This window comes from Vigna umbellata, chromosome 5 (genome assembly GCF_029865625.1).
Source record: "Vigna umbellata cultivar VRB3 chromosome 5, Vumbellata_1.0, whole genome shotgun sequence".
NCBI classification, from domain to species: Eukaryota; Viridiplantae; Streptophyta; class Magnoliopsida; order Fabales; family Fabaceae; genus Vigna; species Vigna umbellata.
In genome coordinates this window covers 30,310,941-30,323,879 of record NC_142169.1, presented here as the reverse complement: position 1 = coordinate 30,323,879, position 12,939 = coordinate 30,310,941, and the positions used below count along the sequence as shown (strand labels likewise).

Below are 12,939 nucleotides of genomic sequence, written 5' to 3'. Positions count from 1 at the left end.
CCAAAAACTAAACTTAAAATTAAATTCATGCTTTCGATTTTAAACATTGTATGAAAAACAACCTTTTCAGAAGAAAACAACACCGAACACGTATCGCTGTTCTAGTGGATATATGTACGACAGATATCACTACACCAGGCGCTTTACACAAGTTTTCAAAGTCAACCAAACAAAATCACTGCATATATATCTTCTCTTCGCTCCGATTCACATTCTCATTTATTAATTTCTAAAAATACAAAATAAGAATAACTTATTTATGAAATGATAATGAACTTGTTGCTTGGTTTGTTTGGAAAGTTGTATTGTTATATAAAAGAGAAAAATCAAACATGAAAAGTTGTGACATGCACACATCCAATTTGCTGAGCATGCGATTTATGAACATTAATATTTATATAATCATGTCTATCCGAATCACTTGCCACTATCCCTTTTTTTCTGGAAATTTTAACTTTACTATTTTATCCCAAACAGAACATGTTCCAATCGTATTAAGCGTCGATCCAAATCGTATCTCCACTTTCAATTAACTATATCCCTCTATAATCTTTCCTACATATACTCATTCGATTTTAAACTTTTAATAAGAATAACAACTTTTAATTTTAATATAAATTTAGAAAATAAAAACATATTTAATTTTTAATTAAATAAAAAGAATACAAATCCAGTATTATAAATATAAAAATAATTATGGTTGTAATAAGTTATGAATTTCTAGGCAGAAAGGAAATTAAATAGAATTTAATTGACAGTTAGATAAAGTGTTAAGATGTGAAGAGATGGTGGAGTTGTATATATATATATATATAGATATGGAGAGAAAGAAAGGAAATTACAGAAGATATAGTAATATCTGTAGAATCAATGGGTTCTCTCCCACACGTAGTAGAGGACTGTTTGGGGTTTCTGCAACTCTTTAGCGACGGTTCTATTTTCCGTTCAAACGATATAGAGTTCAAAATATCAGCAGTTCAAGATCATTCCGTAACCTTCAAGGACTATCTCTTCCACAAGAGATTCAACCTTTCTCTTCGCTTCTACAAACCCCAACACGTGACGCTCAACACCAAGAAGCTTCCTATTGTCATTTTCCTTCACGGTGGAGGCTTCTGCTTCGGTTCGCGCACCTGGCCCCATATTCACAACTGTTGCACGCGCCTCGCCGCTGGGCTCCAGGCGGTCGTCCTCTCGCCGGACTACCGCCTCGCGCCGGAACACCGCCTTCCGACGGCTGTGGACGACGCGGTGGAGGCGGTGAGGTGGCTCCAGAGGCAGGGACTGAGACTGAAGGAAGATGAAAACGGTGGGGACGCCTGGCTGAGTGCTGACGTTGACTTTGACCGCGTGTTTGTCGTCGGTGACTCCTCTGGCGGGAACATTGCCCACCACCTCGCGGTTCGGTTGGGGTCCGGTTCGAGTGAGATGGACCCGGTTCGGGTACGAGGTTACGTGTTGTTTGCGCCGTTTTTTGGCGGGGAGGTTCGAACCAAGTCCGAGGAAGGTCCACCAGAGCTCATGCTTAACCTCGAGTTATTGGACAGGTGAGGCTAAGCACTTTTTTCTCCCTTCATTCCAACCTAATCATATATATTACATTATTTTTCCTTACCAAAAGTTTAATCTATGATATAAAATTTTGAAAGATTAACTAATCCATAATGTATACAAAAGATCTATTTAATTATGAAAAGATTAATTTCGAATAAATGTTTAAAATTGTCATAAAATGCCGGCTCAAAATATTCTCGACAAACTCACATATAGAATATATTATAAATTGATGAAATGACAAAAAATTGGAGTCCCATAAAAATAATGAAAACGATTTTTTCTTTGATGAGATTTTAACTACAAATCAACTATTAAAAAAGTTGCATAAATAGTGAATAACCCTTTTAAGGGACCTAAAAGTTTGGAACCCCCCGATGATTTGGGCAGATTCTCTTATTATTGGATGATACTTACCTACTTTCTTTTATTACTTTACTTATATCCTATTTTTCTCTCTCTATTTTCTATCACGTAACCTATTTTTTTCTCTATATATTTTTTCTACTCCAATCCTCACCAAGTAGGGTAGACATTTATAACTTTGTTGAATTGTTGTGTTTGTGGAAAGTCTTTCTTTGTGGATGTTGTGGTTTGAGTATTAGGTTTGTGTTATTGGAAATGAGTCACTTTTAAGCATAGTAATAGGATAAAATTAATGGACCCACTTTCACCACTCTTGCTTTCGTTATGGCCATAAATGGGAAAGGAATATGCTATGATTGAGACTTGCGCTACGCGTGTTTTAAAATTTCCCTACACTTAAATAACTTTGGTGCGCCTTTCGTATTAAAATATATATAATTAAAATTTTGAAATAAATATGTTAACATATTTCATTATTAGAAACACGTGAATGCATTTACAAAAATAAAATGTTAAATTATTAAAATTTAGTAATAACGTTGTATATTTAACATGTAAACAAATTCAAAACATACTAGGGTTTTCAATTCCACACGCGGAAATCAAGATAGCAAAAGTGATTAGTGGTGACACTTGGCTAAACCCTCTTCCACACTTCTTTATGTTACCATCTCGTAGTGATCAATACGATGTATGAAAAAGTTAGACGCAATTAATGTTTTAATTTCAAACCATAAGAGTATTTTTTTTATCCAACATATATATAGCAAACTAAATGCAATATGCCAATTTGTTCATGTATTTAATCCAAGCTTTATCCAAAATATGCTTTGCAACAATTAGAGTTAACCGTTAGAAGTATATTCGTTATGTAGGTGTCAGTTAAATAGAGTGCCCGACAAGCGTAATTGAGAAAATGAAATTCACATACTAAAAAAATTAAATAAAATAAAGGCATTTTAATCTTAAAATTATTGGAGATTCTATATCAATTATACGGATTTACAGTATATAAATAAATATAAACATATATTTTTCTGTGTGTTATATATGCAATAATAATATGTTATTTGGAACAGATTTTGGAGGTTGTCGATGCCTTTGGGAGAATCGAGAGACCACCCATTGGCGAATCCGTTTGGAGCTGGAAGCCCTAATCTTGAAAAAGTGAAGCTTGATCCTATTTTGGTGATAGTTGGTGGCAATGAATTGCTTAAGGATAGAGCAGAAGACTATGCTCGAAGGTTAAAAGAACAAGGCAAAGACATTGAATACCTTGAGTTTGAGGGGTGCGAGCATGGGTTTTTCACTCATGATTCATACTCACAGCTTGGAGAAGAGGTCATCCAAATCCTTAAACAATTCATGCTTCGGACTTCTGCTTGAGTAGAATCCATCAATGGCTTCAAAGCTAATTACGTAATTAGGTTAATTAGTCTATATTGCTTTTAGCCCAGTGAAGTAATAGTTATGGTAATGAATTGTATCCGTCAATTTTATGGTGTGTACGTGTAGTTTCTCAATGGAGATTGTAGTCAATTAAGTACCTTTCTTAGCTGTTAGTGCTATTACTTTTGAATTGTAGTGTGGGAGTTAAAGGTTTATAATACTAAATTTAAGGCTTTCTATTTCCAAATTAATCAAATTTGTATGTCTTTTATTCTTACCAAAAAAAAAATTAAAGAGCAAATAATGAGATTAGACTATATAATTTCACGAGAAAATTTTAATTAGAAGATATTTAATGTATACCTTTGTATAATTATTTATCTTTACGTGGATATTTATTAGAGAGAAATAACACTAATAAAATTATTATAAAAAAATCGTATTTAATTCACGATCACTATTTATTGGTAATAACAAAAATTAGTCAGTAAATTGTGTTCACTGACAAACTATCGATGAACAAAAATTATTAGTAAAGTTTATTGATGGATACAAATTTTGATAAGTACTGAAAACTTCAAATTCGTTAGTAAATATTTGTCATTATTAAATCATCTTATTCCTCTTCCTCTTCTTTTACGTTTATTTTTTTTCTCCTTGTCATTGACTGATTGTTGTATCGTTACCATTACTTTGATTCATTTTCATCCTTTGAGATCTCATCATCTTCTTATTTGTCTTCCCCTTCTTCTATCTCATTTATCTCTATCTTCTTCTTTAATTTCAACCATTACTGTTATTGTTATCGTCATCACCAATTATTAATATCACCGACACATATCATTGACAAGTCTCTGCATCACCCACCTCCAACTAGCTCCTCCTCCTTCATCTTTTTCTTTTTCTCTTTTCTCACACTTCACCTTTAATATAATATAAAACTTCAATTAATTGGGCAAAACTTTTGTCTCCCAAAATATTGATGGATTTATTAGTGAAATTTAATCGTCATAGTAAAACTACTATGGATGTTTTTGACAAATTTGATAGATAAAGGTAAATTAAAGTTTATCTATAAATTATTGCCTCTCAATAATATTTCAATAATAATTAAGAAATTTTTTATATAAAGTCAACTCATATATAAGAAATTTATATCACCTTCAACTTAATACAAAAAAAAAAGTTAATTTTCTTTTATACAGTGTTCAACTTTTTCATGTAATTAATGTGAGACATTGATCATTCTGTGAGTTGAAGAAATAATGGTGGAGTTTTGTTGGCATGCGTGTGTTATTGAGTTTTAGTTTAAGTGTGCAATGTGCATGTTATAATGTTTTGGTGGGTTTGATCTTGAGTGAATAGACAATTGCTTTTTTGTTGTTGATGGGCACCATGAGTGGCGGTCTGTGGACCCATTAAATAAAAGAGTTAGACAAATATTTGAAGTAATTGATATGTGGTATATGCCAATTCACATTTACATTTCTTCTCCATCAAAATACTTCCAAAATTCTGCTGTAATTTGTGATACCAATTGCTCTTATTCATTTCAGGTCTAAAATGCAAATCAATCTTGTTGTGGTCACAATTTTCTAAACATACCCGGATACTAAATTTTACAATTTGTTTAATTATATGTTATTAACCTTATAAATATTTTTCAAATTTAATAAATTTTAATTTTTAAATAAAGTATTTCAATAACCATGAAGTATAAAAAAAAATACAAAGAATATCATCAAACTGCATTAATATCAAAATTCTAGACATTTGACAAAAATATAACAAGTGCGATATTTTTGCAAAAAAAAAAACACAAAATCTAGTTAATAATTAAAAAGATAAAAAATAATAATTTCACTAATATTTATTAAAATACTTATAATAATGTCAATTAAAAAGTTATAATTATCAACGTTGACTAAAAACTTATGACTTTTATAAGTTAAAATTATTTTCAAATGACATCATTAAATCCTAAAATTTCTAACTAGTATTAACTGAAAAGTAATTTTATCGTAGTTGGTCAATAAATGACTTTGACTTACATTCTTTAATGTTTGACATATGATAATAATACAAATCTATATCAACAAAATAAATTTTAACAATGACGATAAAAAATAATAATGACTTAATTTAATTTTTTAAAAAAATCTTTATTTTCACCCAAATCGGTCAAAATTTTATTTCTAACTGCCAGACGGTCTAATCTCGTTTGAGTTTATGACACTCTCTAACCTTACCTAAGTTAAGGACATTTCGGCTAAAACTAACTTATAAATATTTCAACTGAAAAAGAAATATGAAAAATAAAAAACTTCTGAAAAGAAATTTGATATCATTTAATTGATTAAAATACTATCACAAATTCTTATAATTTTAATTTATTTTAGAACTATTTATCTAAATATCATGTTTTATCTTAAAAAAATTAATTATACTTACAAACAAATTATTCTTTAAAATTTCACATATAAAAATATTTTATAATCATCATGTTTTATTCTTAAATGTGGAAGTAAGAACGTAACATTTCACGTTCCCATATATTATACTAAATGATATTAATATCCTTTTTAATTATAAAATATATATGTGTCCACTTATTATTTTAATAAAACGACACTCAAATTTGTAAATAAATACTCACTACCTCGTGTTTTTAGGAAACGATAATTGTAACCCTTATGTTTTAATAAAAGGATATTTATCTCTCTTATATTATTTATAAAGACTAATTTTAAATTGTTTTGTTTATAAATTATTTAAATTTTATATTTAAAACTTTAATCTTTGATCTTATACTTTTTTATTTAAATTTCAATTAATATAATATTTTCAAATAAAGCAAGATAAGTAAATGCCACTTTATTAAATATACACGAAAGAGTGCATTATCATTTAAAAAAAAAATATAAGAAGTGAATACTTATTTAAAAACAAACAACGACGTTATGGTTTTAACGTACTTTTAAAACTATAATAGATACTATAGTAACATGCAGCATAACTTTAATCGAAGTAAATAGAATTTATTATAGTTTTTATACTTTGTACTATCTTTTCTTAACAATTAAAAAAATTGTTAGATAAATAAAGAAATATATCAATAAGACACGGTTACACCTGTAACTTGCTATCTCAAATTAAAAAATTCACCCATCATATTACGTACCAAACAGTTTTTCGTCGTAAAAAATATCTTTCAACTTGAATTATTTTTAATGTTTTTCTCCAAAAAAAAAAATCAAACGCTTTCTATATTAAAACTCTAAAAAAGCTAATTACCCTTTTATATAGAAAAAAAATTATCTGAAATGAATTTTGAGAAAAAAATTAACTTTTATTTTTTTAAAATCTTATATATAAGATAATTTAGAATATATATATATATATAATATAAATATTTTTGATTTTATGAAATTCAAGATATATATATATATATATATATATATATATATATATATATATATATTTTAGTGTAAAAAAGTAGGGTAAAAAACTCACATCAATTAAAAATATAATCAATCTAGTGTATAATTATAAATACAAATATTAATTGAATTATGTTTAAAATTTATCTCTTGATTGTTTAAAAAAATATAAAGGTTAACATTTTATCGTTGTAATTAATATTTATTTTTACCAATATTATATGTTAATGAAAATCAAATTAAAAAATGATATGAAACATCTCTGTAAGAAAACATTTTTGAAGTCTTATTCTTTCATTGCATGATTGAAATATCTTTTTGTGAGTAATGTGCTTTATCTCAACGTCAACACTCTTTTTGGAGGATCTGCGGTCCGTAAGATACATGCACATATCTTATCTCCAATTATGTTTATAAAATGCATCAATGAGATTAAATAATATTATTTTTTTAAAATGTCAGGTTTCTCTTTTGAACTTAATTTCTTTATTTGGAAGTTTAAGAATGATTGGACATTTTGAGTACAAAGTAAATTAACCTAGCCAACGTAGTGGAAAATCCATAATTTCCACTGCAACGAGCTGCAAAAGTTTGGACAACTTTTTTAATAAGTATTATTATTTTATTGGTTTATGTATTTAAAATGAACTGATAACAAGTTATTATATAGTTATTATATAAGTTGTTATAAAAAAATTGTCACAAAAATTGATAAAAAAACATTTTTTTAAATAGTTTGTGTATTTAATTGTTGACAACAGTTTTGGAGCATTTGAGAGAGTGGTAAAATAACAGACGAAAAGGTGAAGAAAAGGAATGCAAACTCTTTAGAGACGCAATCTTTGAATTGAAAAACATTAAAGAAATAATTGTTGTTGCGCCACTTTATGATTGTGGATGCTTCGGCTAAGTAAACTTCTAGAAATGGGGAAATTCAGTTTCTACTTTTTCCGGCACTAAAAGGAAGATGATAAGCATCGGGGATTAGTTGATAATGATGATACTGTCTCTAACTTCTATCCTCACAGTCGTGTAATTATAGCATCTGTCATTCAAAATCAAATGCAGTCAAATTAGTGGGAGGAGAAGATATATATAATGTTTCAAGCCATTCGCAATCATTATACAAATTGTTATGTCAGCATGTGAAAAACGAAGGATGATGGGTGATTGAACAATTAATAGAAGATGGTAATCATGATATGTTTTAATTATTCTTCTTAAAAAAATTACATTCATTTATATATTATTAATTTATTGTTTTTAATAAGATATTCACGATTGGCAGAACAGTTTACTTTTACACCTCTTCTTTATGTTACACTACAGAATATTAAGAATTGGATTATTCATATTAATAACATGGTGTAGTATTTTAATTAGAGCGAAGCTTCTTTATGGACCTTCAACCATTTTACTCTACATCTTCAAATATTTTTAAAATCCCAAAATTATTTTGGGAAAGAAAATTAAAATTAAAGTAATTTTTTTAGTTTTCTCTTTTTGCAATTCAAAAATTCTACATTTTTTCTTTAACAAATTTTAAAATTTAAATTATTTTATATTTCAAAATTTATTCAAATCTTTAACAAATTTTGAAATTCATTTAAGTATTTAATAAATTTTTGAAATTTGAATGAATTTCAAATAAAATTTTCAATAAATCTTTTAACGAATTTTAAAATTTATTAAAAATCTTTAATAATATATTAACACATCGAAAATGGTTTAACATATTTTTTCTAGATTTTGTTTTTTAATTTAAAAAATAATAAATATTTAATTTCATTTAATGTTTTAATATAATTTAATATATTTAATATTTTAAAATATAATTTATTAAAGTAAAAGATATTTAAAAAATTGAAAGCAAAAAATGTAAAAAAATAAAATTAAAAAATTAAAAAAATTAAGAAGATCATAAAATAATTCTCAATTAATTTTAAAATTCATTATGGATTTCGAAATCATTACAGTTTTTAACGAATTTTAAAATTCGTTCAGAAATATAATAAATTTTGAAAAATTTAATTTCTATTTTAATTTGAAGGTCTATATAGAAGGTGGAAGAAGAATTCCTTAAAGGTTCATAACATTGTTAGTGTAAAGATTTGGTTTTCTTTTATGACTGTTTTACTCTACACCTCCAATCATTTATCTTAATAAAATTTAAAATTTTTGTCGTTTGCAATTTAAAAGACCTTATATTTTATTTTTGTTCATTGAATTTCGAAATCTTATCAAATTTTAAAATCGATTATTTTTGGAAATTCGAGATGCAGATAAAATGTTTGGAAGTACAGGTTCAAACAATTTTCTTTTATATATGGGTTGTGGAATATGTTGATCCAACTAAAATAAAATACAAATTTTCTTTATAGAAAAGTGCAGCAAGAAACATACGGAGGTGCAGAAAGAAACTAGCCATATGATGACATGCATAAGTCGGACCTATAATGAGCCCAGTTTTCACACAGACTTGAAGGAGTCTTGAGGGATTGACCTTGTCATGAATAGCTAAAGAAGGTTGCTCCCTCCACCACCACCGATACTCCTACACCTCCCCATAAAATTTGTAACGACAAAAACACTCTTAAAATTTTAATTTTTTACTTTAACTTTAAAACCCTAAATAATTATTCATCTCTCCTCTCATTCAGCCGCACCCCCTACTCTGTCTCACTCTCTCCCCACATCCGTCCGTCTCTCACTCTCTTTCCACATCCGTCCGTCTCTCACTCTCTTCCCACATCCTTTTCTCACTCTCTTCCCACATCCTTCTCTCAGTCTCGTGAGATCCATTTGGTGCTATCGTGAGATCCGTTTGGTGCTGTCGGAGAGCCGTTGGTGGTGCGGTGGTGTGGAGGTGGTGGTACGTTGGTGGTTCGTGGGTGGAGAAAGTTGCTGGTGGAGGTTAGTTTTCTTTTGATCGCGGATGGGTGTTGTGGGTGCGTTTATGGTTAGCTGTTGTGGTGTTTCTGTGGAGAAGATGACCGGAACGCCAGAACGGATGTCGCACATCCGTTTGGCACTGAAACGGATGTCGCACATTCGTTTGGCACTGAAACGGATGTCCCATATCTGTCGACGGATGTCGCACATCCGTTTGAAGTTGAAGGCGTAACGGATGTGGGACATCCGTAGGGTCGTGGGCGGGTTTTTTTTTATTTATTTAGTATTTAAGTATATTTTTTATAAAATGTAACGTAAATTTAATTTAATTTATTTGATTTAATGAAATTATTATTATAAATTTAATTAAATTAATTATAGTTTTATTTAATTGATTATTTAAATATGGGTTTATTTAAGTTTGTTTTTAGTTTATTAGTTTATTTTATTTTAAAATAATTTATATACTATTTAAAATGTAAATTTTTATTATAATATGTTTAGAAAATTATATGTAATTTTATTTTTATTTATTTAATAAAATAATGATTTATAATTTAATGAAATAATTATTAATTTAAGTAAAATATTTTTTTATCAGAAATGGTAAGAACACGCGGTGCATGTCATACTTCTCATAAAGAGAGTTCTCGAGGGGAGAGTTCTGCGCAGGGCGAAGCTAGGAGACGACCTACAACTTCGGCTCGGAGAAGGCGTGCAGCTCCTATTCATGATGTTGACATCTGTTACCCCTTCAGTGGATGTTGATATCTGTCGACAGATCATCACATCCGTTGAAGGATTGACATCGCGTGCACCTGAGACGAAGCTCCTCCTGCTGCTCCGATAACCATCACCGCAAACGTTCCACAAAGCCCACCATCGCGGTTCCTTGCCAGCCCCACTTGCAACGTTCCAGCACAGTCCACCACCACAATCTAGCTCGCAAAGAAGAAGAAGAAGAAACGGATGAATGATTTCCGTGTGTGCAGAGGTTTTGGTGTGTGGGGGTGCATTTGTTATAGAGGAGAGGAGAACAGTAATTAATGAAAGTAGGTTAATGTTGTTGGTGAAAATTTATTGTGGGGCAATTTGGTCATGGGGAGGTGCAGGGAGTATTGAGTGGAAGTGGAGGGAGCATCTCTCACAAACACTATATTACAATAATTTAGCACATTGATGATAAGGGTGTTGCTCCCTCCACCACCACCCTATACTTCATCCACCTCTCCACATTATTTTTTTTGAGTTTTGTCTGTTTTCCGTTACTGTCACAAGGACAGTTACGTTGTTTTAATTAGTTAGTTTTCTAGTTTATGTGTTCTGTTACTCTTTCCCGTTTTCCCTTTTTCTAGAACTCTATATATATTGTTGTAGACACTCCGCCAGAGGTAGAAGAATGAGAATAAGATACTCATGTTTTAAGAACTTACAGAAATAATAAAAGAATATTTTTTCTTACTGCATTTACTGTGCTGATCATCTTTTCCTTCTTCGCCGACGACCGCCGCTGCCCCCACCGGAAGTTCTCGCCGTCGTCCTCTCTGGAAACTTCCGGATGCTCCATTCTCTCTCTTCGCACATGATACCGTGTTTTGACACAAATGGGGTTGCTGATTTGGGAGAAGCGCTTTGTGCTTTCTTGGACTGAAACAAATTGGGCTGCCAACTTTAAGTGCACAGTGTTGGGCTGAGTTCAAAATGGTATCAGAGCAGGTCTAAGTGCCTGCTCTGCTTCCGTTGTTCGCTGCTTCCACTGATCTTGAAAGTTTCTTGAAAGTTTTTTTTCTGGGCCTCTTCATGGAACAGGTGGATCAATCATCCAACCCAACTAGCCCCTTCTATTTGCATCCAGGAGAAAATCCTGGTCTCACCTTAATCACTCAAGTCTTAAACGACAACAATTATTCCTCATGGAGCAGGAGCATGCGACGTGCCTTGCTTTCCAAGAACAAGATTAAGTTTGTTGATGGTACGATAAAGAAACCGCAAAGAACAGATTCCCAGTTTGATGCCTGGGAGAGGTGCAACATGATGATCTTATCTTGGATAACAAAAACTCTTTCTCCTGAGATAGCGGAAAGCGTCATATACGTGGAAGAAGCCAAAGAACTATGGGATGAACTGAAAGAACGTTTTTCTAAAGGGGATTATTTCAAGATATCTGACCTACTTCAGGACATACACTCCATCAAACAAGGAGAAAGAGGAGTCAGCCAATTTTTTACTGATCTTAAAATCTTATGGGAAGAACTTGAGTCTTTAAGACCCATACCCACATGCACGTGTCCTACACCTTGCAACTGTGAACTTTCCAAATGCTCCTTGAAGTACAGGGAGGTTGAACACGTTATTTGCTTTCTAAAAGGTTTAAACGATTCCTACAGCACTGTCAGGACACAGATCCTACTAATGGACCCTCTTCCCAACATCAACCGTGTTTTCTCTCTTATTATGCAACAAGAGAGGCAAGAAAAGCAAGTCTCTACTGAAATTAAAATTTTGGCCAATAGTGCTGACAGAAGCAGCTCCTGGAAGTCAGATCAGAATTGGAAAAATTCAGGGAATCAAGGAAGAGGTCCTGGATTTCGTGGACAAGGAAGAGGTAGAGGCAGAAATCCCAATCATGGAAAGCAATGTTCCTTTTGCAACAAAATGAATCACACAGTGGACGAATGCTATTCTAAGCATGGATTTCCCCCTTGGTACAAAAAGGGGGGTAACAGCTCTGAAAAGGGAAATGACTGGAGCTCTGCTAATGTTTGCCCAAATAGCAATGGGACTGAAGAGGTTCAAAACATTCAGCAGACCAATAACGGCAACATTCTTAATTCTCTTACCAATGAGCAAATGCAGAAGTTACTTAGAATGATAGACAAAGGTGATGAATCTAACCACAAGGTCAATCAAGTCCAGAGGAACAACACTGAAAATGAAAAAGGTAATCTTTCCTGGATTTTAGATACTGGTGCCACTGACCATGTCACACATGATAAAACAAACTACACTACCTTTTATAAGATCAAACCTGTTCTTATCAAACTTCCTAACAAGACCACAATTACTGCCGAGTACGCTGGCACTGTGCATTTTGCAAAAGAGTTTATCATTTTTAATGTCCTCTATATCCCTGATTTTTGTTTCAATCTGATTTCTGTCCAAAAACTTATTCAGGATTTAAACTGTAGCCTAACCTTTTCTTCTAAGACTTGTCAGATAAGGGAGAACAATACTTTGAGGATGATTGGATATGCTAACTCTTGGGGAGGTCTCTATTATCTACAAGCTTTCTCAAAAC

The 12,939-nt window shown here is 31.1% G+C and overlaps 1 protein-coding gene across 1 annotated transcript; it reads left to right on the top strand.

Moving 5' to 3' along the window:
- Window positions 1-807: 807 nt before the first annotated feature.
- Window positions 808-3,565, top strand: LOC124828327 (alpha/beta-Hydrolases superfamily protein). The gene is made up of 2 exons (XM_047301591.2): window positions 808-1,547; window positions 3,000-3,565. Exons 1-2 carry the CDS (start codon window positions 871-873, stop codon window positions 3,304-3,306), a joined length of 984 nt encoding a protein of 327 aa, XP_047157547.1. The 5' UTR covers window positions 808-870; the 3' UTR covers window positions 3,307-3,565.
- Window positions 3,566-12,939: the final 9,374 nt, after the last annotated feature.

Coding starts and splice junctions, on each gene's coding strand:
- LOC124828327 (XM_047301591.2), top strand. CDS start 871: ATGGGTTCTCTCCCACACGTAGTAGAGGACTGTTTGGGGTTTCTGCAA. Junction 1,548..2,999: donor AACCTCGAGTTATTGGACAG/GTGAGGCTAAGC, acceptor TATTTGGAACAG/ATTTTGGAGGTTGTCGATGC.